General features: G+C 39.8%; 1 protein-coding gene and 1 pseudogene across 1 annotated transcript in view; one reads left to right on the top strand and one right to left on the bottom strand.

Annotated features, from left to right (window-relative positions):
• LOC102847281 (nmrA-like family domain-containing protein 1-like) overlaps window positions 1-10,618 on the bottom strand; it is a 20,860-nt gene extending 10,242 nt beyond the window's left edge. Inside the window, exon 1 of the mRNA XM_006884165.1 lies at window positions 10,579-10,618. Within this exon, the coding sequence (XP_006884227.1) occupies window positions 10,579-10,618 (40 nt within the window). The remainder of the gene's footprint in view (window positions 1-10,578) is intronic.
• Window positions 10,619-15,936: 5,318 nt separating this feature from the next.
• LOC102846876 lies at window positions 15,937-16,585 on the top strand (annotated as a pseudogene).
• The last annotated feature ends 9,554 nt before the right edge of the window (window positions 16,586-26,139 follow it).

Raw genomic sequence — 26,139 nt, 5'->3', positions numbered from 1 at the left:
GGGGGGGGGGTGGTCAGGGAAGTAATTGTGCAATGATGAATATTTTAAAAAACAAAAGAAGTGAACTGGGGGAGGGGGAAGGGAGAGAGGGTGAATAAAAATGTGCAACAATGAATGAATGAAAATCTAACTTTTCTGTAAACATAGGTTAAAATTACAATTAAAATAAAAAATGTTATTAAAAGAAAGAATCTTCTTTGGGAGCAGGCATCCAACGTAGGAGAAAGACAAATACTGTTACTAGAATAATGGAGAAGCAAAGTTCTAAGACTGTTTCTTTGGGGGCCAAGTGAGCACTGACTCATAGCAATCCTGAGTACAACAGATTGAACTCCTGCCCTATCCCTCATCATTCTCATAATCTCTATGTTCAAGCCCATTGTGTCACTATGCCAAGCCATCTCATTGGGGCCTTCCTCTTTTTTTGCTGACCTTCCACCTTATCAAGCATGACATCCTTCTCCAGGGATTGGTTCTTCCTGATAACATGTCCCAAATACATAAGACTAAGTCTCTCTAGCCTCCCTTTCAAGGAGCACTCTGGCTATACACCCCAAAACACATTTCTTTGTTCTTTTAGAAACTGAAAAGGGGGGTACGCCAGAAGGAAATTGTCTGGGACAGAAAATGATCAGTCTACCAGATTAACCAAGAATTTTGCCATTTTGAGATAAAGCTTCCCCATCTCCCAACTCCACTTTTTTACTGGAGAGATTAGAAAATTAATGCGTGATCTATTAAAAAAAAATAAAATAAAATGAGGAACTGGAAAATTGAAAGCAATGATTCATTTCAGAAAAAAACAAGAAAGAAATAATGTAAGAAGCGTGGTCAGTGCTCATGCATAACTTGTTATAGCAAAGGGTACGTAATGCACATGAAAGGTGAAAACTGTTACATGGGAAAATTGAGCAGGCTGGGGGGAAAAGGAGTGTGTTTCTATGTGTTAACAACAGATAACCTCAAAAACTGTTAAACTAAGAAATAGAAGCATTAATCACACCATTCAGAAATATACAGAAAAATGTCAATAAAAATAGAGAAGTTAAATATGGAAACAGGTGGGGCATGTTTTCCGGTGTTCTTAGTAAGAATTGTAGGACAGTTAGAATTTTAAAACTCTGGGTGTGTATATATTTGTATAAAAATAAATACCTAATAAAGATTATTATCTGAATAATTATTTCCTTACTTCTCTCCTACTTAACCAAGGGAGCTTTGATGACCTAATGGTAAGAAGTTGAGCTACAATCCCAAAGGCATGTGGTTTGAATCCACCAGCTGCTCTGCAGAAGGATGAACCATCTTCTCTCGTGTGACCCATTGGAGGGCCAGCTATGGGTTGGTTCCAATTCTACAGCACACAACAGCAAGTCTGACTAAACCAGGCATTCCTTGAGGAAAGAAACTATTTAGTCCTTAGCCCTGTTTCCCATGTGCCTAACCTAGTACCTATTTGTCAGATGGGTGGTTGGGTGGGTGGATGGATGGATGGATGGATGGACGGATGGATAAAGGAATAAATACATGACTGAGTAGAAAGACTGAAAGTGCTGTATTTTCAGCTTAAAAGCTAAAGTTTTTCAGGTGGTTAGGCCTTCCTGAATCAGTGGGAGGTGAAAAAAACAATTGACATTATAAAAATATTTTTTAAAACCCCAACAGTTGACATGAACTAGCATAAAGAAAAAATAAAATAAACTGAACTAAAAGCAGAGCTGACTCACCTAACTATAATCACTTCACTGTTTCTCTAAGACCCAAAGCAGGAATGGAATTCATCCATCTTGGCCTTGATCCTTTAAGCCAGCAGGACATACTCCTAGACCCATCAGTCTGAAAAAGCAGCCTTGCATGCCCATTCTTGTCACATTCAGATGTCCCAGTCCCTCCTTGTTTATTCTGGGTCATGCCATCTTTGATCCAGTTCTCTTCTTCTTACATGAAGGTTACATGCTGAAGATAACACTGAATGACAGGTACTAGGGTTATGCAAGTACCCACACAGGTGAGGGTTAACACATGCTCTGAGTATGACAAGGAATGTTCACAGTCTGCAAAATATAAAATTCCCAGATCTTTTTGTACAAATGCATATGCTTTTCTTTGAAAGGAAAAAATACGTATTTGTCTTCTTTTACAAGATGTGTCTGAGGTGGGAGCCCTGGTAAGGAAAGAAGCCCACAGGTTCTTCAGCTTCTCCTCTTGTTTAGTATCCTTGCACCCTGCAAGTCCCCACCTCCTCCTCTTGATTATGTTTCTTTTGTACAGTTCTCAAGGCCTTGGAATATAAAGATTGAATGGGTTCTTTACACTCCTTCTTACCCAGGTGTCATTTCCATTTGAACTCTTGTCAAATATTGGACATTAGACAAGACATTTTTACACAATAACAATTTTCTCAACTTAAATAACCCTTTAACTGGCATTATGATTGCTACTTTATAAATAGAGAACTCTCGTGGCTTAGTGGTAAGGAGTTGTCCTGTGAGTACAAAGGCATGCAGTCCAAATCCACCAGCTGCTCCTCTGGAGAAAGATAGGCAATGTCCTCCTGTGCAGAGTATAGCCTCTGAAACCCACCATAGGGTCAACTAGTAGTTGGTTCTGACTCAACAGTATATAACAACAATTTACAAATAGGAAATTCGGCTCAGATAAGTTAAGTGACTTTCCTAATGTAACGCAGCTGTTAAGTGGTAGAAAAGAATAAATCAACTCTGGCCTGGAAATCTATTCTTTTCCCCCTCAAGCAATCTGCTTCTTTTTCATTTGTGACCTTGAACAAACCTATCTCTGTCTATAAGTGATGTTAACAGCACCTACTTTCCTCCTATCGGGAGGTTGTGTGTATAAAGAAATTAGCAGGTGCCCATCACCTTAGAAGTGCACTTATTATCCTAGCTCCTCCTGTAGGTTTGGGACATGCATAGGACACAGCCTTCCTAAGTGTGCCCAGAGCTTTGGGCTATTTAATCCCAAGAAAGTCAAATTACTCACTCTCAACACTGGAACATAAAGGACGTAAGCTAAGTTTGCCTGATAAAACACAGGATGCCCAATTAAATGTAAATCTCAGATGTTGTTGTTGTTAGGTACCATCAAGTCGAGTATAACTCATAACGACTCTATTAACAACAGAACCTGTCCTGTCCTGTGCCATCTGCATCATCTCCCTGACATATTTGAGCCCAATGATGCAGTAACTGTATCAATTCTTCTGGTTGAGAGTTCCTCTCTTTCACTGACCCTCTACCTTTCCAAGCATGTTGTCATTTTCCAAGGAATCATTGTTGTTCTTTCTGTGTGCCATCAACTTGGAATCAACTCATAGCTGACCCTCCAGTGGATTTTCAGCAGCAATAGATTGCACAAGAGGATATTTCCCACCTCTCTCTCACAGAGATGCTGGTGGATTTAAACCACTTGGCTTTGAGGTGGCAGTGAAACCCCTTTCCACTAAATTATTAGAGCTCCATTTTCCATGGCAAAAGTCTCTCCTAACAACATACTATTCCATTGGAGAAAGAAGAACCATCGCCTCTCATGCAATTTACTGTCTCTAAAAACCCACTGGAGGGTCAGCTATAGGTTGGTTCTGACTTAACAACACACAACAACAATATGCCCAATGTATATGAAATGAAACTGTCACCTTTGCCTCTAAGGAGCATTCTGGCTGCACTTTCTCCAAGACACATCTATCTTCTTTTGACCGTCTATGTGATATTCAGTACTCATTTCCAACAATATAACTCAAAGCCATCAATTATTCTCCTGTTATATTTACTCATTTTCCAACTCTCAGATGTGTTGCAAGTGATTAAGAAAAACATGGCCTGAAGAGAAGGAAATAAAACAAATCCACATTGGCAAAGAAATGGTGAAACTGTCGCCATATACAGATGACATGATAATATACACAGAAAACCCCAAGGACTCAACAAAAAAACTGTTAGAGATAGTAGATCAATTTAGTAGAGTGGCTGGATACAAGATCAATATACAAAAGTCTGTGGATTCCTCTACAGTTAAAAAAAAAAAAAGAAACCACAGAGAAGGAAAATAAGAAAGCAATATCATTTACAATCGTCAACCACAAATTGAGATACATGGGAGAGAACCTAACTAGAGAAACAAAAGACCTTTACAAACTACAAAACAGTTCTGCAAGAAACAATGAAAGACCTAAATAAATGGGAAAATATTCCCTGTTCATGGATAGGAATACTCAGTATAATGAAAACAACAATCCTACGAAAAGAACTCTATAAGTTTAATGCAATCCTTATACAGATATCAAATTCCTTTTTCAAAGAAATAGACAAGGCAGTTGGCAATTTTGTTTGGAGAGGAAAGAGATCTCGAATAAGCAAAGCAGTTTTGAAAAGTAAGAATGAAATGGGAGGCATAGCACTCTCTAATCTCAAAACCTACTACACAGTAGTAATAATCAAATAGCATGGTACTGGTACAATGACAGGAACATAAATCTATAAAACAGAATTGCAAACCCATAAATGGACTCATCTATTTATGGTGAACTGATATTCGACAAGGAAACAAAATCTATCATATGAGGAAATGACAAAACTGGACTGCTTTCTATAGAAAGCTGAAACAGAATCCACATCTCACACCATACACAAAAAAAATCAACTCAAGTTTGATCAGAGACCTAGAGTTAAAGCCCAAAACCATAAAGATGATAAGAGACAAAGTGGGACCAAGCTTATAAGGCCTAGTTTATAGAATAAAGGGGCTGACAAGTACAGCCAGAAATATACAGCCAGGAAAGGATAAAATTGATTAATGGGAAGTTCTGAAGATTAAATCCCTGTGCACATTAAAAAACTTATCCCAACAGGGTAAAAAGACAATCTACTGACTGGGGAAAAAACATTTGGCAACACCATCGCAGACAAGGGTCTCATAATAAAAATCTACAGAATACTACAGGGACTCCACAATAAAAAGACTGGTATCTCAATTACAAAGTGAACAAAAGACATGGAAATATTTTTCACAGAGGAAGACATTCGGATGGCCAGCAGACATATGAAGAAATGCTCAAAATCACTGACAATAAGAGAGATGTAAATCAAAGCCACACTGAGCAGACAGATGAGAATGAGCAGGGGGAGGGGGGATTAATCATGGGGTTGTACAATTTGATGAGTGGGGGAGAGGGAAAGTGGAAGAATCTGTTCTCAGAAACAATGTGTTTGAATTTTGTAAATAAACTAGTATAAAAAAGGTATATTTAAAAAAACACACACAATAAGATACCACCTCACTTTAGTATCAGTGGCAAATTTTAACAGGACAGCAAGTAATAAGTGTTGGAGAGGAAACAGAGAGATAGGAACTCTTATATACTGTTAGTGGGATTGTAAAGTGGTACAACCACTCTGGAAGACAGTTTGGCACTATCTCAAAAAACTGAACATAGAAATTCCATGTGACACAGATATTCCACTGTCAGAAATATACCCTGAGGGAACTAGAACTGGGACACAAATGGAGATGTGTACACCAGTGTTCATAGCAGCATTATTCGCCATCACAAGAACATGGAAACAGCCAGATGTCCAATAACAATAGAATGATTGAGAGATTGTGATACATTCACACAATGGAATACTATGCAGCATGCAGGAGCAACAATTTTTAAATTACTACATAACTTGAGAGGAATTGGAGAGCATTATTCTGAGTAAACTAACTCATCTCATAAGGACAAATACTGCAGAAGACCATTATTGTAGAAATAGAAAGATAACTAGTAAAAGTGTATGAGGATCCAAGGGGAGGATGGTGGGAACAGGGAAGTGAGGATGGGAAGGGAGGAAATCATAGGGTCACACAATTTGGTGGGTGAGGGAGGAGGGGTAAAGGAAATGGGAAAGACCCAGCAGAGATAAGGAAAGACAGGGTAATGGTGGGCATAGTTCAATGGTGATTAATTTTATGAAACATAATGAGAGGAACCCATAATGAATGGAAATGAATGAATATGAATATGGAATATGACTTAAAGATAGTGTGAAACAAAATATATATGAACTTTATAAGCTAATCAATATGAAATAAAAAGTAAACAACAACAAAAAGAAACCCAGGGCCTGGATCAGGCACACCTTAGTCTTCAAACTGACATCCCTGTTCTTCAGTAATTTGGAGAGGTCCTGACAGCAGACTTTCCCAATGCAATACATCGCCTCACTGCTGGTCCCAGGAGTTTGGGTCATGGATCCAAGTAGGATGAAACTGTTGACAATTTCAATCTTTTCTCCATCTGTCATGATATTGTTTATGTATTTTTAAAAAACAAGCATATTCTGTGCAATGTTTTGGACACACTTACACTGTACACATAGTTTACTCCTCATTTAGCAACACATTTAAGTTCCAAAGACCATGTCATCATGCAAAAATCAGCAGTGGGTGAAAACGGTGAATGTCCACATCATTATATCACTGCCAATTTATATCATCACCAACTGTCAAACTGCATTATTATGTAGTTGTCAAACTGCTGAGAATTTTAGCCCAGCCAGCTGGCACATAACCTTAACCAGTGGTATTCTCACCTTACACCTTGGCATTCTTTACAGCCAGATGAAGGATAGTGGAAAATTTTCCCTACTGTTATAAATACAAAATGTTAAAAAATTAGGACTGTATGTATAAAAATATTGCAAGGGACATACTGATATGAAAAAAATTATTTGATGGACATTTTCTGTTTGCTTGGACATTTTCTAAATTTTACAATCTTACCTCAAATAAATGTTGCCTGAGAGCTTCTTGACCTGCTATGCTCCAAGGTTACCTGAGCCAAGCCCAAGAATTGGACCGTAATGTGATCATTAACCCTGCCCTAAGTAGTCAGACAACTTCAGGTCTGACTCATCTAATCTGGTTTCATAAGTAGCCACTCCCAAGGATCTAATACTTCTGAAAGCCTACTCTTCCAAAAGTACCTCATTGGTGCCTCCCTTTAATGAGACCACAACAGAGCTCCTGAGCTTCCTCAGTCTCCTCCCTCTACAGTCTTCCCTTTCCCAATTAATTGTGTCTGTTCTTCCAATTGCTCTAGCTGGAAAACTTTGAAGTCACTCTTGACTCCTCTCACCCCTGATATCTGTTCTATCAATCAGTTCTGGTGCTTTGTCTTTAACATATAACCAGAATATGAGAACTTTACTGCTACCATTGTTGATCTAACCCTGCCCTATCGTACCAGTGTCACAGCATTTCCTTGCTTTAGCCCTTGCACGCAATTGTCTTCATAAAATAGACGGTGGATGGTTTTGGGTTTTGTTTAACACCCATGTCACTCTGCTCAAAATATTTCAAGTTCTTATCTCTTTCAGAAATTAACAATCACCCTAATGTTTTATACATTCACCCTTCTTTTTTTTTAAATTAAGATCTTAATGAAAATTTATAGAAAACTTGGATTTCCATTTATTCATTGTTGTATATTTTCCTCCCTGCTCCCTAGTTCACTTTTCTCTTTGAAAAAAATTCTTTCATTGTTGTACAATCCTCCTCCCCACCCCAGTCCACTTTACTATGCAGCTCTTATTCTGGACAGTTGTCATGTAAATAATACTTAATCATATTCTTTTTATACAGTTCTCTCCCTCATCTGTTTCAGTCCAGAGTACATTATTTATTCCCTCTTTTCTTAGTTTCTCCCCAACCTCCATGTCAGCCCTGTTTTATAACAGTGGCATTATGTGGTATTTGTCCTTTTTTGACTGAGATCTTTCACTCAGCATAATGTTCTCCAGGGTCACCCATTTTGTATAATATTTCATGAGTTCCTTGTTTTACAGACCTGCATAGTATTCCATTGTGTGAATATACCACATCTTCTCTATCCATTCATTTATTGATGGGCACTTGGATTGTTTCCATCTCTTTACTATTGTGAACAACCCAGCAATAATCATGGGTGAGCATATATCTGCTTGGGTGGTGATTCTGATTTCTTTAGGATATATTCCCAGAAGTGGAACTGCTGAGTCAAACAGTATTTCTATTTCCAACTTTTTGAGAAAGCGCCACACTGCCTTCCAGAGTGTTTTTACCATTTTACACTCCCACCAACAGTGAATGAGGGTGCCAGCTTCTCCACCACCTCGCCAGCATTTGATGGTTGCGATATTCATCCTTCTAACTCCATTATTTCCTTTTTCCTCTTTAGATCAAGATTATCCCTGGTTGTGAGTTTTTTTTATATTTGTGGGTGTTTTGTTTTGTTTGTTTCTTCATTAAAACTTGAGTGAAGTTTACAGAGCTGGATGGTTCTGGTCTACCATTTATACACACTGGGTTTTGTGACCCACAATGTTATTGCACTCTTCCTACTTCCTCCTGTGATTCTCATTTCCATTAATACTCTAGCCTGTCCCTTCCTGTAGCCTGAGCTTCATTCCTGGGCAAATGCTACCCTTTTATTGTGTGTGATTGATTGTTCTAAGGCATGACTAGTTCCATGGGAAAAAAGTCATGGAAAACTAGTACCTTCTAGTATCTTAATCTCAAAGGCATGTGGTTCAAATCCACCGGCTGCTCCATAGGAGAAGGATGGACAATCTCTTCCCGTGTGATTTACTGCCTCTGAAAATCCCTGAGAGTAATCTACTAGTGTTTTCCAACTCGAAGGTGCATAACTATAATAGGGCAGAAAAGCACTTTCACTTGGCCAAGGAGAGTTATCAAATCAATCTTGTTTGTTTGTTTTAGATAAGTTACAGAGTCAAACTTGTCAGTGAACAATCAGAACCTAGAAAATAGTCTATTCATTCCATTAATAATTATAGTATTTTTTCCTTCATATTTTCTTATTAATATTTTTATCATTCATGTACACTGTGTTTTACAATCTTTCATTTACATTGTATTTTGTTCATGTATTTTGTGAGGGTTTCCCCCCTTATAATCATCTTACTAATAAGTATGTTCATGAAAGAACATAAGTCAACTACTTCATTCTTCATATCTTGCTGTTTCTGTTGTTGTTATGTGGCATTAAGTTACCTGTGACTCATAGCAATCCTATGTACAGTAGCTCTGAACCCTCCCCTATCCTGATCAGTCTCTCTCTCTCTGGCACACTTCCCCCATTACCCCAGTCATTATGTCAATTCATCTCATCATGGTCTTCCTACCGTAATGCCCCCATTTTAGATAGCCAATTTCTGATTTGCCCATCCCTATCAAACCAATACTATGGAAGAACAAGCATGTTCCTTTTGCTGAAAATCCTTTATTCAACTTGAAAACTTCGAGTGTCTGTATCTGCAAGCAAAGCCCAGTCCCGAGTAAGCCATCAGGTTGTGGCAATCAACCCCAGCTCCCAGCATGGGTCATCTCTTCCTCTGCTTGGGTTCTGGTCAACTCCTCCTCAGCCATCTATGGCTGGGCTCAGCTGGACATCAGCCACAAGTTCAGGGGTCCACAATTTCTCCCTGAGCTCCAGACCTTCCAGACCTTCACTCTGCCTGGGCCCCTACATGGGCAAAGTCAACAAGCCAGGAGTCATCATGATTCCCTGCTCAAGTTAAAGTCTTCGTATTACCCTTTTCTGTGATCTGTAACTAGGAGTTGCTCACTCGCCTTTAGCCACAACATGTGAATAAAACCAACTTTCCAGAGACTATTGATACATTTTGAACAACCAGTCTAGGACATGACTACAGACCAGAACTCCTCACAGACCAGAGAGGGTACTGTAAAAACTTTTCATATCCTGCAGTCCTGTCCCTATCCTATATAAGCCCCTGGAGTCTCCAACATAGAGAGATAGATCTGAGCAGCTCTGACTCCCTGTCTCCTGTACAGTGACATAATATAAACCAGATTTTCCCACTCCAAACCCTGTCTCCTAAGACTAGATTTTCTGGGAGAAGGCAGCAAAACCCCTCTGACATCAACACTGTTGTTGTTCTGGCTGTTGGTTTTTAGGAATTTATTCTGTTGCTTTCCTTGCTTCAAACTTTGACTCCCTCCAGACAAAATCTGTCTTTAAAAAGTCTGTGGGCCAGTGTATAGAGACAGAGAGTAAAAGGAAAATTAAAGTTAGACAGTGCTGGTCAGAGCATGGAATTGCTACTCTAAATTCCAAGGTCTGCTAAGCCCTCACAGAGCAGGAGGTATGTGAACAGAGATTAGAAATTTGTGAGGGAGAAAGACAGGCTGAGGCAGGAGCGGGAAAGGCAGACAGGAGCTAAGCAAAGGGAAATTGATCCTCTGCACACACAGGCCTCTCCCACTTACTCTTTGTGCTCAGCAGGAACTGAGTTCTGAAATGTCTGTAGAGAACAGTTTCAATTGAAATGAAGCACTTACCAAGTTAGCACATTATGAACAAACAAAAGTTGTGTCAGACAAATCCCTCATCCTACTGAGATAATTTTTGACAAGTTGAGTCAAATCTCCCTGCCAAAGCAACAGAATTCTTTCTTTCACATCTCTTAAGGAGATCTTTGTCCAGTCCTTGCTTGGAGTGAAGGCAGGAAGAAGGAGAGTGCAAAGTTAGCATGCATTTCAAAAGGAACTTACCCGTTGCTCCAAACACTGTAATTACTTTCTTGCTGCCCATGGTACTGTACGAGGAAAAGGTAAGTAGAACAGTGGAAACTTTTCTCAGAGTAGCTACAGCAACTAAAATAGAGCTTCTCTTTTCCAACAGGAATTATAAAGCAGATCTGTTTCTTGGCAGTGGTGGTGTGTGGAGGCAGTTCTAATGCACAGAGACCTTATATAATTTCTCTGTTTATCATGATGTTGCTTATTGGTCCAATCATAAGGATTTAAATCTGAGCACCACACCCTCATTTCACCTCTCCCCTGTAAAAGTTTTTATGTTACCATGAGCCAGCTTACTCACTCTGACTCTGCAGTTTTCTAAATTACCATTCTCTCATTCAGTTGCTCTTCAAATTAAGTGCCAATCACTCCCTCATTCATTCATTTGCTGAGCAAATGTGTGTGGATTGTTTTCCGTATTGAACTAAAAAGAAAAAAAACTAAAGCCAAAGTCACTGCCATGTGGTTGATTCTGTTGGAGGCGAAAGCATACCACAGTAGCTGTAAAAGGCAAGAAAAGTCATTTTATTGGAACACTGTGTACAAGGAAAAGATTGGAACAAGGAAAGAGGAGAGCCTGTAGTCTGTGCAGCTCTACACGAGATGCTCAGCAACTCCAGTGTTTGGTTTTGGTGGGTTTTTTTGGCATATATCAAGGTTAGATGAGGTTTTCTCTCTCTGTGAATATGCTAAAACTGAGTGCTCACACACATTGATCATAAAATCTCCTTTGATATAAAATGACAAGCTGGTCTTATCAATAAACAGGATGTGTGTAAACATGGGAATGGAGGTAAAGCAAAAATGTGCAACATTAAGAAAGAGATGGAAACTAGATGTTACTCCAGTCCCTGTTCAACAAGGATACCAGAAAACACAGTTAATAGGTGCAAATGATAGGTCTGGAACCCTGAGTTCAAAAAGAAAAGGCCAGAGAAATGTGCAACAATGAATGAATGGAAATCCAAAACCTCTGTAAATTTTTACTGAAATTAATAATAAATTTAAATTTAAAAAAATTTTAAGTTAGAGTAAGGATGACAATGGATTCATAACTGCTCAAGCTAATAGATGGCATGGAGGAGGAATAGTGGAACTGTATCCACGTTTACAATATCCTTCATACCAAAACCATTTATGGAAAATAGGAACTGCATTGGAACATGTATCTCTGGATTGGAAATGATCATATTGTTAATATTTCTAGCCTTAAGCTTAAAAGATTATATTGTTCAAAATTATTTGTTATATATTTGTTTAAATTTTTCCCTCTTTTAACAACTGGGATCTAGAGGGAAGAGAAAAGACCAGAGAATGGCCAAAATTATTGGGGCAGCTATTGCTGCCAGTTTAGGGCCTGTGTCAGGAAAAGGAAGTCTTACTCATAAACAGTGCCACCCAAAGGTAATAAAGGAGGTCAGAATTGCTTCCACTGTGGAAAGCTGGGCCACTTCAGTAGATAGTGTCACAGACGAGAGCCACAAATAGGCAAGGGAGTAGAGAGGAAGCTACCACTCACTTGCTTTAAGTATGGATCTGAAGGACACTTGACCAAGGGCGGCCCACATCAGGTCCTTGTGGCAGACAGGACTGACAGGCCCCAGCTCCCAGCTGGAAACAAAGGAGGACGCTTCAAAGGTTTAGATCCTCCCAGAAGAGTTGTGGGTGAGCATTAACATTACTGGTAAGTATATTCGTTTTCTCCTGGACACAAGAGCCTACTATTTGGTCCTAAAAGCCTTCTGAGGTCCCAACTCTTCTCACTATTTCTTAGTTGTTGGAATTGATGGAAAACCTCATAAGCAGTTCCTTACTTCACCTCTGCCTTGCATGCGGACTTCCGAGCTGTAAAACAACCCAGTGGTAGATGGAATTTGCTCCAGGACTTAAGAACAATAAATGACATAGTTGAGTCTCTACATCTTGTGGTTCCTAACCTTTATACTTAATAGACAAAGTGCTAGTCAATAGGTCTTTTATTGTAAGAACAACCTTCCCTCTGTAACTTGATTTGTGCCACTATTAGAACCTCTACTTGGAATGTTATTGCTTTTAATTTTTGACTCATGTACTTTTAACTTGTTAAATTTGTGTCTTCTAGGCTGCAATAGTTCCATGATACATCTTCAAGGATATGAACATGTATGGCTAAGCACAATTGATAACAGTGCATCTAAATTCCAAAATCAATCTCCACAATAGTCTATGTGTTTCCTACTGCCAAAGGGGCCCTTTAGAGTAGTGAGAGAAGATCTTCACCCTGAACCCTACAGTGTCCCTTTCCAGCAGGAAGTAGCTAAGAGAATACACCATCTCCTTTTCCTTATAAATCAGGGTGAAGTCTCTCTCAGGAAGGAGGGATAGGGAATGGCAAAGGACACACCGACAAAGGAGATTAATCAGAACTGGTTTTGACAAGCACTGTGGCAATGGGACAATTAAAACAGACTTTCAAGGGGGGGGAGGAAGAGGAACGAACTGGGGAGGAGGGTAGAGAAAATAGTGCAACAATTAATGAATGGAAACCCAAAATCTCTGTAAATGTTAATTAAAATTAATAAAATTTAATTTTTAAAAAAGGCCAGAAATCTCACTACCAGAAAAGAAGCAGACAGAAAATGTATGCATACTTAAGGACCAGATTCTTGTGCCTGCCACACGAGGGCCAATGGCAGCAACAGCCACAGCAGAGAACCAGACACCTGAGATGAGGCAGAGCGGACATTGGGACTGCTGCACCATGGAATCAGAGCCAAGAGCCGTCACTCAAGTTTGTTGGAAGACTGTGGGAATGATAGGGCCGGTGGAGGATGAGCCAATATTGACAGGACTGAGAGCTTTGTGACCTGGACTAAAACCTTTTGGTTCCTCACCCCCAAAGAGAAAAGAAAGAAAGAAAAGGCCACAAACTTCAAACAGCAACTGAAAGAAGAAACTGAATTAAAGTAACCAAACAGCCAGGCCATTTGAAACAGCTGTCTGCTTGATGTGGGAACCCAGAACTGCAGAGTCCACACTGGTGCCTAGCTGATGACTGGAAAGGTTCATGTTTCTCTTTTTTTCCTTCCACGTCCTCCCAGAGATCAGAAGAATGGCTTTTCCCCACCATCCCCATCCACCAGGTAACGGGCAGTATCCTCTGGCCCTACCTGAGACCAAATCAATACCACTGAGTATATGGGGCCAAGGGCTTGCTCTATATTCAGAGAATTCTTTGCAGAGCTGGAGGACTGCAGTTAGGCCCTGAATTAGTGAGGATACCAATTAAAACTGGGGTTCTTGCCTTTCACCACGCACATTTGTTGAACATGCATCATCATGATCACATTTGGAGTGCTTCCTCCACTTATCTTGTCGGTCTCTCATTTTTTTATTGCCCATAGTTGATATGTGTGTGTATATAAAATTTGTATTTATAATTAGACAGCTGGATTTAGTTTAGATGATCCCAATTTTGTTGGCAACATCCAAAGCATCATAGTGAGGAGCAAGTTGAACAGAGGGCACCTTCTCTCCATCAGCCCTAATCAAGGTGTTGACCTTGGCCACTTCCGTGTCATAGAGCATCTTTACAGCTTGTTTGATTTGATTTTTGTTGGCCTTGACATCCACAGTGAACACAAGTGTGTTGTTAGCTTCTATCTTCTTCATGGCTGACTCAGTGGTCAGGGGAAACTTAAAAAATATGGAACACCTCATGAATTTGAGTGTCATCCCTGCACAGGGGACATGCTAATCTTCCTATATTGTTCCAGTTTTAGCACATGTGCTGCCAAAGTGAACCGCCCATAGGTTTTTTAATTTTTGCTTATCTTTTTCTCATGTGTGTCCCTGTGTGTGTGTGTGTGTGTGTGTGTGTGTGTGTTTCCCCAAAATCTTACATTTCCTCTCCTCCCTAGTTTCATTCATTTCCCTTCCTTTTTGTTCTCTCTCCATTCTTCTCCCTCCTTTCTTCCTTCTCCCTCCCTCCCTCTCGCTCTATGCTTCTTCTCCCTCCTTCTTCCTCCCCCTTTCCTTCTTCTTCCCTCTCCCTCCCTCCTTCTCATTCTCCCTCCCTCTCCTTTCCACTCTCTTCCTCCCTTTCCTTCTCTTTCTCTCTCTTCCTCCCTCCCAACCCCTCCCTCCTTCTCCTTCCCTCTCTCTCTCCCCCTTTCTCCTCTCTCTCTCCTTCTCTCTCTCTGTCTTCTACTTCCCTTTTTCTCCTTTCTCTCCCTCCCTCTGTCTCTCCTTCCCTCCCCCTCCTTTTCTTTCCCATTCTCTCCCTCCCAACTTCTTTTTCCCTCCCTTTCTCTCCCACTCCTTTCTCTCCACTCCCCACTCCCTCCCCTTTTCTCTCTCTCCCACTCTCTCCTTCTCCTTCCCTTTCTCTCCCTCCTTCCTACTCACTCTCCCCACTCCCTCCCTCTCCTGTCCCTTCTCTACCTCCCTCCACTCCCTCCCCCAAGCCCTTCCTCTCACTCCCTGCCCTTCTCTCTCTTCCTCCTACTCTTCCTTGTCCTTCTTCTCTCCTTCCCTTTCCTTCTCTTTCTATCCCTCCCTCTCCTTCTTCCTCTTCCCTCTTCTCCCCCCTTCTTCTCTCCCTCCCTCCTACTCCCTCCCACTCCTTCTTCTCTCCCTCCTTCCCCTTCTCTCTCTCCTTCCCACAACCTCCCTCTCCCTCCCCTTTTCTCCCTCTCTCTCCTTCTTCTTCTCTCCCTACCTTTCCATCTCTTTCTCTCCCTACGTCTCCCTCTCCCTCTTCCCTCTTCTCCCTCTCTATCTCCTCATCTCTCTCTCTCCATTCTTTTGATTTTTTTTTCTTTTCTATTCTGATTCTTCTTCATTTTGTACCACTCTCAATTTTGTTTTTTTCTATTTTCTTTTGTTATCCAATATTGGGTTTTGTTGTCTATTGTTTTATTTCCCTATTTCATTTTCCCGTCTGACAACAGACAGCAACAGCATCCAGCCACATATATACCTCTGGCAATTTCATCCATTGAGCAGGAGGAAAGGCAGGCTCTTTTCCATCTAACCAATAAAAGCCTGTAACTAACACCATCCCAGTTCACCCTCAACTGCTCTACACCAACAGTGAACAGAAAACTGCACACATCACCGTCCTCCATCATGCCCACCAGGAGACAGAAGGTAAAACATTAAAAATTACACAACTGACTTCGCCCTCCAGCCATGGCAGCTGCAGCTTTGAGTGTGTCAGGTAGCCAGCCTCAGCTGCGAGCAGAGCTGCCCGGCGGCCCTTCTTGGGAGACCACCAGATCTCCTTCCTGCCTCGTCCTGGCGACCTGCAACCTATGACCTACAACCTATGAACAGAGCTGCGCACGGCCAATGTGCATTCCTCCATCCTATGCTGAGCTTGGTAAAGCTGTCAGATTTTCAACAAAGGATTTGGTTTTGGGTTGGTGAAACTGGATGTGAAAACAAAGCCATGCAGTGGAGTGGAATTCTCTATATCTGGTTCATCTAATACAGACACTGGTGAAGTTAGTGGGACCTTGGAGACCAAATATAAATGGTGTGAGTATGGGCTGACTTTCACAGAAAAATAGAACACTGTTAATACTCTGGGAACAGAAGCCACAATTGAAAAGCAGATCTGCCAGGTTTAAAATTGACATTTGATACTACTTTCTTCTCAACAAACACATGGGGGGAAAGTGGTAAAATTAAGTCTTTTTACAAGAAAGAAGTACATAAACCTTGGTTGTGATATTAACTTTGACTGACCTTCAATCCATGGTTCAGGGGTCTTTGGTTATGAGGGCTGGGCTTGCTGGGTACCAGACAACCTTAGACAGTGACAAACTGAGACTTACAAGAAATAGCTTTGCTATGGGCTACCAGACCGGGGACTTCATTACACAGTAATGTCAATGATGGGACAGAATTTGGAGGATCAATTTATCAGAAAGTGTCTTGGAGGCTTAATCTGGCTGAAGAAACCTTTGGGAATGGATATCAGAAGATTTGGCCGTAATATATTTATTTCTATTGTGACCAGCAGGCTTTCCCCACTCTCCTCATGAAGGTGATCAAAACAAAGGATGATCAAAACAAGAGCTGTATTTTAAATATTTAGACAGTCACTTGTTTCTAGTTGAATTGGTTGTCTGTCTAGTTACCAATGCTATAGCCCTGCAGTCACCTATACTTTATTTAAATGGATTTAACCGTTAAATGTGCTACCCACCAACAATGAAATAGATCTTTATGAAAACTGGGGAGAAAAAACAACAACAACAAAAATTACACAACTGGCAAGTGACACAAGACACTTACTCAATAGCTCAATGATAGATATCAATGAGATAGCTCAATGAGAGATATCAAAACAAAATACTATGATGATAATAACACCAAAATGTCTTAGACACAAGGAGAAATTTAAACCAGTTTAAAAAAAAATCAACAGAATATTTTGTAACATCGTTGTTGTTATGTGCCACCAGGTTAACTGCAATTCATAGTGACCCTATGAACAATTGCTCTGAACTCTATTCTATCCTGAGTTAATATTACAGTCTGACACACCTGTCCCTATTACCTCAACTACTCTGTCAATCTCTCTCTCTCTCTCTCTCTCTCCCTTTCCTGCACTGATCCTTCATTCTTACAAGCATGATGTGTCTGAAATATGTGAGACAGAGCTTCAAAACCCTTGCCTCTAAGGAGCAATGGAAGAAATACTATTGTAATATCCTGATAAGAAATTTTATAAAAAATAATGGTTCAGTACCTTGTAGCTAGTGTTAGATGGATCTTAGCTGAAAGCAGAGAATACCAGAGGAATGTCTATCTGTGTTTCATTGACTATGCAAAGGCGTTTGACTGTGTGGACCATAACAAACTGTGGCTGGCTCTGAGAAGAATGGGAATTCCAGAACACTTGATTGTTCTAATGAGAAACCTATACTTGGACCAGGAGGCAGTCGTCAGAACAGAGCAAGGGAACACTGCATGGTTCAAAATTGGAAAGGGTGTATGCCAGGGATGCATCCTATCTCCATACCTTTTCAACCTATATGCAGAACAGATTATACGGGAGACTGGGCTCTATGAGGAGAAATGTGGAATCAAGATTGGTGGACAATTTATCAACAATCTGCATTATGCAGATGACACTAGCCTGCTTGCTGAAACTGAGGAGGACCTGAAGCACCTGCTGGAGAGGGTCAAGGACTGCAGCCTCCAATATGGATTGAGGCTCAATATCAAGAAGACAAAGATTCTCACCACTGGACCAATTGGCAGCATCAGATGGGATGTGAAGAGATTGAGATTGTTCACAGCTTTAGTCTGCTTGGCTCCACAGTCAACACTCTTGGCACCAGCAGCCAGGAAATTAAAATGCGCATTGTCATTGGAAAGTCTGCTGTTAGGGACCTCTCCAAAATACTGAAGAGCAATGGTGTCTCTCTGGAGACTAAGGTGCATCTGATACAGGCCATGGTCTTCACAATCACTTGTTATGCATCAGAGAGTTGGACAATGACCAAGGAGGATAGAAGGAGAATTGATGCCTTTGAACTGTGGTGCTGGAGAAGAGTATTGAGAGTACCATGGACTGCTAGGAAAACAAACAAATTCGTCCTGGAAAGGGTTAAACCGGGTGGCTCCTTGGAGGCAAGGATTCTGAGGCCCCATCTAACATACTTTGGACATGTTGTGAGGAGAGACAGGTCCTTGGAGAGGGACATCATGCTTGGGAGGGTGGAGGGACGGCGCAGGAGGGGAAGGCCCTCTATGAGGTGGATTGATTCAGTGACTGGGATAATTGGGATGGGAGTGTCAGAGACAGTGCGATTGGCACAGAACAGAGCAGAGTTTAGGGCCGTTGTACATAGAGTCGCTATGAGTTACAAGCGACTCAACAGCACATAGCAACAACAACAACCTTCAATGACTATCAAAAGGTTAAGAAAAATAGAGAAAAACATTTACAAAAAGTACAAGACCAAATAGACAAAGTAAATGAAAAATTATAAGTAACAAAAAAAATCAGCAAATAGAAATTCAGAACATTAAGTAAAAAAAAAATCAGGAATAGGTAACACATGGGAAAGATAAAAGTGTAGAACTGGATAAATGCAACACAGAATTAATGAGATCGAGGACAAATCCTTCAATACTAACTGTTAGAGAAACAATTAGAGGAAAAGAAGGAAGGAAAACATACAAATCATATGGGGGGAAAGAGGAACAAATAACATGTAACTGTAACTCTAGAACATGGGGGGAGGAGAGGGTAAAAGGGGGAGGAGGGGAGGGGGGGGTGAGAGAAAAGCACAGGGGAAATCTTTGAATATTTGCTAGGAGAAAATTTCCCAAACATTATGGAAAAGGAGAAAACATATATTTGAGAAACTGAGCAGATCCAAAACAGGATTGTCCTCCCGAAAAAAATGCAAAGGTATGTCATAATCAAATTTTCCAAAATTAAAGACTAAGAATACTAGAAGCAACTTGAGAAAAACCAAGAGTTATCTATTAGAGATACCTTTATCTCCTAAAAATACCTCCTATTTCTCAACAGAAATCACACAGGCAAGAAAGCAATGTCACGAAGTATATAAAAAAACTCTAAAAGAAAAAAATTGCCAACAAAGAATTCTATACCTGAGCAATATTGTCTATCAAATCTAACAGTGAAGTTAAGGTTTTCCCAGAAAAACAGAAACTAGGGAAATTTGTAAAAACTACACTAACCCTACAGAAAAATATAAAGGGGGTTCTTTGGACCAGAATCCAACTCTGACAAATCAAACTTAACATATGAGACAAAATCATACAGAATCTGACTCAGACACAGAAATTCACAAACTACAATAAACATAAAACGCTAAATAAAGGAGTCCATAAATAAGGGCAAATACAATTTTTTTAAAAAGGGGGAAAGTATGCTAACAGATCAATGAAGAGGAAACCAAAGAAATTTCAAGAAAAAGTGAACTCAAGTAACAAATGCTAGCAAATTTGTGGAGAAATTGGAATCCTTGTTCACTGTTGGTGGGAGTGTAAAATGGTACAACCACTCTAGAAGGCAGTATGGCGCTTTCTCAAAAAGTTGCAAAAAGAAACACCACTTGACCCAGCCACTGGAATACTAGGAATAAACCTTAACGAAACCAGAACCGCCACCCAAACAAATACATGCACACCCATGTTTATTACGGCTTTGTTCACAATAGCAAAGAGTTGGAAACAATCCAAGTGCCCATCAACAAATGAGTGAATAGAGAAACTGTGGTATATTCACACAATGATATACTTACTACACAGCACTGAAAAACAAGGAATTCATAAAATATTATACAACGTGGGAGACCCTGGAGAACATTATGATGAGTCACAAAAGGACAAATAATGTATAATGCCACTGTTATAAAACAGGACTGACATTGGAAGTTGGTTGGAGAAACTAAGAAGAAAGGAGAAAAATAATGAACACTGCATTGGGATAGATGAGGGAAAGACTTATTTAGAAGGAATATATGATTAGGCATTATTTGCATAACAACAGTTCAAAATAAGAGGTGTATAGCAAAGTGGACTGGGGTTGGGAGGAGAGAGGAAATTGCAACAATGAATGATTTTTTTTAAAGAGAAGAGCAAACTTGGGAGTGGGATGTGCAACAATGAAGAAATAGAAATCTCAGTTTTCTGTAAACTTTCACTAAAATCACAATAAAAATTTATTTAAAAAAAAAAGAAAAAGTGAACTGTTTTTAGACTCAAAAATAAAATAGTTGTACTGTTAGGGCTGCTGTTGTTAGGTATCATCTCAGTCAGGTACTGTTCATAGCAACCTTATGAACAATAGATTTGAACCCTGTCCTGTTCTGTGCCATTCTCATCTTTTCTGACATAATTAAGGCCATTGCTACAGTCATTGTTTCAATCCATCTCATTAATGATCTTCCTCTCTTTTACCTACCCTTCACTTTTCCATGTATGATATCCCTTTCCAAAGAGCAGCCTCTCCTAAAAAAAATGCCCAAAGTATGTGAGACAAAGCTTTGCTATCTTTGCCTTCAGGGAGCATTCTGGCTGCATTTTTTTCGGAGACATAACTGTTTGTTCTTTTGGCATAGGATATTCAGTATGCTTCTCTAAAACCACAACTAAAAGGTATTAATTCTCCTCCTATCATCCTATTCATTGTTCAACTTTCAGATATATAGCAAATGATTGAAGAGACTATGGCCTGAATCAAATTGACACCATTGCTCCTCAGGAATTTGGAGAGGTCCATGACTGCAGTCTTTCCCAAAGCAATACATCTCTTGACTGCTGGTACCAACAATGTTTGTGTATCCCAGTAAGGTAAAATCATTGGAAATTTCAGTCTTTTCTCCATCTATCATAATGTTTCCTATTAATCTACTAGGGACAATTTTTGTTTTCTTCGTGTTAAGATGCTAGGTATATTGAAGGATTTTCTTTGCTTTTCTGCAGCAAACATTTCAAGTCCTCCTCGCTTTCAGCAAGAAAAGTTATGCTATCTGATAACACGTTGTGGATGAATCTTCCTTCAGTCCTGATGCCCATTCTTCTTCATAGAGTCCAGCTTCTCAAGTGATTTAGCATATAGGGTGAATAAGTATGAATAAGTGATTTAGCATATAGAATGAATAAGTATGAATAAGTGATTCAGCATATAGATTGAGTAAGTATGGAGAAAGGACACAACTTGATACACATTTTTCTTCATTTTAAATCATGGAGTGTTCCTTGGCTCTATGCAGACAACAGCTTCTTGGTTTAGGTACAGTTTTCACCAGCACAGTTAAATATTCTGGGATTCCAGTTCTTCTCACTGTTAGCCATAGTTTATTAGGATGCACATAGATAAATGCATTTGCATGGTCAATAAGACACAAATAGACATTCTTCCGGTGTCCTATGCTTTCAGCCAGGATCCATCTGACACCAGCAATGATATCCCTGGTGTCATGATCTCTTCTAAACACAACTTGCACTTCTGAAATAATAGAATAACCTCTAAGAAACCTAATAAACCTTCTGAGGAAAGTAGTAAAGACAATAGACACCAAAACCACAGCATTTTGAAAAAATTGTAAGAAAAGCAAAACAAACTTAGCACAAAAAAGCTGGTGGAATAAAGATTGCAATATCACCAAAAAAGTGGAGCAAAAAACAAAATAAAAATATGCTTATTGATAATTACACTAAATGTGAATAGATTAAACACTCCAGCCAAGACAAAACCCATACTAGTATGCATAAGAAAACATAACCCACCAATATGTTGTTTATACAAGACACACCTTAAACATGAGGACCAACACAGACTGAAAATCAAAGGGTGAGGAAAATATAGCAAGTAATGACTGAAAAAGCACAAGACTGACAATATTAATTTCTGATACCATTTACTTCAAGACAAAAATGAGCATAAAAGAAAAGGAAAGGCAGTATGTAATGATCAAAGGCCAAATGGATATAAGGGTCACAAGATATATAGGGAGCTCTGGTGGTCCAGTGGTAAAAAGCTGTGCTGCAATCCCAAAAGCACATGGTTCAAATTCACCAACTGCTCTGAAGGAGAAGGATGGACAATCTCCTCCTGTGAGTTTACTGTATCGGAAAAATTACTGGTGGGTCAGCTAAGAGTCAGTTCTGACTCAACAGCACACAACAACTATAAATAATAGCTATGCATCCAACAACAGAGCTGCAAGAAACATAAATCAAATTTAACATCTTTGAATGGAGAAATAGACAATCCTACAATAACAATGGGAGCTTTAGTAGCTTTGTGGTCAGAAGTTGTATGGCCAACCCAATGGCATGCAGCTCGAGTGCACCAGCTGCTACACAAAAGAAAGATGGGCAATCTCCTTTCGAGTAATTTACTGCCTCTGAAAACCTACTGGAGGGTCAGCTATGAGTTGATTCTAACTCGAGGATATATAACAACAATATTATGGGCAGAGTAAAACAAAAAGGCTTAGTACTGGTTTAGCTACAGGTACATAAACAGATGGAATAGAGTTGAGAACTCGGAAATAAGTGCATCCACCCATAGACAATCCACCTGCGCAGGGATGACACACAAGTTCATGAAGTATTTCTTATTTTTAGAGTCTATTCCTAGAAAAGATGGAAGGCCAGTAAAAGAGAGAAAGACCTCCAATGAGATGGCTTGACACAGTGATGGCAGCAGTGGGCTCAAGTGTGTCAGAGATGATAAGGTTGTCACAGGATAGGACAGGGTCCAGATCTGTTGTTCATAGGGTCGCTATGAGTCATATTCAACTAAATGGCACCCAGCAACAACAGTGAACAAGTGACCCATTGATAAAAAGATAAAACACAGTAAAGGCTGAAAAGACAATCTCTTTAATAAATGTCACTGGTGATTCTGCATAGCTCTTTGCAGAAAATTGAAATAAGACCCGTGTTTCACATTGTATTAAAAAACTAACTTAATAAAGGAGCCTCTGGTGGCCTAGTGGCAAGAAGTTGTGTTGTAAGCCCGAAGGTGCACTGTTCAAATCCACCAGCTGGATTTCCTCTGGAGAAAGAGGAACAATTTCCTCCTGTAGCAGTCAGATCCAATTTGAGAGTGCGCGCGCGCGCACGCACACACACATATACATACATACATAAATATATAAATAAAAACCTAACTTAAGATGAACCCAATAGCTCAGTACAAAGCCCAAAATTATAAAAATCGTCAAAGAAAACCTTGGGGCAAACTTTGGAGCCCTAATGAATGGCGTAAAAAGACTATCAAATATAAAACTGTACAATCAATAGAGGATAAACTAGATGACTGGGGCCTCCTGAAAATTAAATCCTATGTGCAGCAAAATACTTGTCCATAAGCATAAAAAGAGAAAATACAAATGGGTAAAATTAAATGTCAATGACACATATGATAAGTATTTAATTTCTAAAATGTGTAGAAAACATCAACATCTCAAACAACAAAAAGGCAAAAAAATCCAATTACAAAATGGGAAGAGGACAAGAGAAGACTTCACCAGAGAAGACACCAGAGGCCAACAAAAACACAGAGAGACGCTGAAGATCATTAGCTGTTGGAAAGAAGCCAATCAAAACAATGAGATATGATCCCAACCTTCGTATTGGTATCTCAGCAATACTAATGTTGAGAAAGGAGAAAGAGGGAAATAAAAATAAATGAACAGATGCATTGAGTGAAGGGAAAAGCAATGTACAATAAGGATTTGATTGTTATTGTTGTTTTGTGCCATCGCCTAGGAACTGACTCTTAGCTGATCCCCCGGTGGGTTTTCAGAGGCTGTAAACTGCATGGGAGAAAATTGCCCATCTTTTTCCTCATGGAACAGCTGGTGGACTCAAACAGGTATTTTCTATAATTGAACAAGTTTGTGAGAGACAGAAGAGAATTGGTTTTCTCTAATTCAGCCAGAGATTAGCTAGGAGGTTGGGTGCATGACAATATGTTTATGAAACAAGCCCCGGTTTGCAAACGCTGTAATTACTTTCGTACTGGCCATGATACTGAATGAGAGTGGACAAAGTAGAACTTTTCTCAGAGCAGCTAAAGTAGTTGAAAAGAAAATTCTATTCTTCCAGAATTTTAAAGCAAATCTACTTCTTGATGGAGGTGGCATGGAGTGAATTCTAATGCATTTAGAGACTTTATTTTCTGTTTAACGTGGTATTACTTATCAAGGCAATAGGATTCAAATCTAAGTAACTTTCTAAAGAGAAGGAACACCGAACATTGGGGGCTCAGGGCCATGAGTGTCTCTTAGAAAGGGCCAGAGGGAATAAGGATAGCACAGGCCCTCACTGCCCCAGAGCAGAAAGCATATAAAGAGCTAGTAGCCCAGTCCTATGTTCTAAAGCCAAAGCAACAACAAGAGTTTTGTTTATTTATTGCTGACTCACAGACTCAGTTATGGTACCAGCAATGGGGTTTATTAGTGAAGGAAGTGGGGGAGGCAAAGAATATCTTACAAGTTCAGGCTTTAGCCTAACAGTTTCAAGGCACAATTCCTGGAAACCAGGCTCTGGTTTCAGCTCAGCAGTCAAATCCAAATCATCCAGCAAGGTTTGACACAGAGCAGTTATAAGTCAGCTTCTCCTTCAAACATCCAGCAAAAACAGTCAAACCTGTAACTGTGACCAGCACAAATGCAAGAAGCCTCAGATCACACCTTGCCACTGTTTCTCCCCACCAATGCCACAGTCTCTTCACCACCAGAGTCTCACTCTCACCAGGGTCTTACCACCTCAAGTTTTGCTGCCCAGTGTGGGAATCACTTTTTCTCTCTTGTCCTAGTCCCACAGCTGATGCTGATTTTCAAGACCATGAATCTGCAGCTAAGGTAGTTAGAGAACAGAGGAGATTAACTAATGGCTGGGGGGGGGAGGGGAAGTCAACCTTTAACACTATAATACACCTTTAGTTTACCTCCCACTTATAAAATTTTTATTGTTATTGCCAGTTTACTCCCTGTGACACTGCAATTTTCCAAGTTAACTCACTCAGTTACTCTGCAAATCATCTTCACATTTGCTTAGTAATTGTATGTTGAGTGCCTTTGGCATATAGGCATTGAACTAGAAAAAAGAAAAATAAAACAAACCAAGAACCAAACTCACTGCCATGTAGTTGATTCTACCACATTAGTAGTAAAAAGTCAAGAAAAGTAGTTTTATTTGTCACATTGTGTAAAGAGGGAGGGGGTTTAAAGAAAAGTGGAAAGAGGAGAGCCCAAAATCAGTGCAGTTATACTGTGCACGCCAAATACTGCATATTTTTGGTATCGATACAAGAGAATTCTGGTGGTCTAGAGGGTAAGAAGTTGTGCTACTAACCCAAAGGTTGCTGTTATTATGTACCATCAAGCTAGAACCAACTAATAGCTGACCTTTGAGAGGATTTTCATAGGATCTTTCTCTCTCGAGCTAGGCCTCCACCTTTCCTCATGTGATGGGTTTTTCCCCCCCAAGGATTGGCCACTCCTGAAAAATGCCCAAAATATATGCGACAGAGTTTCACCATCCTTACCTCCAAGGAGCATCCTGTTTTCACGTTCTCCAGACAGTTCTGTTTGTTATCTTAGCACTATAGGATATTCAACACTCTCCTCCAATACTACAACTCAGCGACATCAATTCTTCAGTCATCCTTTGTGACTGTCCAGCTTTCAGATGCATAGCATGTAAATGAGAAGACCACGGCTTGGATCAGGTGTGCCTTAGTCTTTAGTCCAATCTTTGAAAAAGGAATTTGGTATCTGTATAAGGATTGCATTAAACACAGATTTCTTTTGGTAGGATTGTTGTTTTCATTATGTTGAGTATTTCTATCCATGAACAGGGAATATTTTCCATTTATTTAGGTCTTTTATTGTTCTTTAGTACTCTAGAGAGGTCCCTGACTGGAGATTTTCTTTTAACTTCTGGTGCTAAAGATGTTGATTGTGGATCCAAGCAAGATGAAATCACTAACAACCTCAATCTTTTGTTTTCTTGATGCTGAGATGCAACCCATATTGAAGG

Source organism: Elephantulus edwardii, unplaced genomic scaffold (genome assembly GCF_000299155.1).
Source record: "Elephantulus edwardii isolate Elephantulus edwardi_28Jun2011 unplaced genomic scaffold, EleEdw1.0 scaffold00031, whole genome shotgun sequence".
Taxonomy (NCBI): domain Eukaryota; kingdom Metazoa; phylum Chordata; class Mammalia; order Macroscelidea; family Macroscelididae; genus Elephantulus; species Elephantulus edwardii.
Note: the sequence above shows the minus strand (reverse complement) of the source record. Positions and strands in the feature narration are given on the sequence as shown.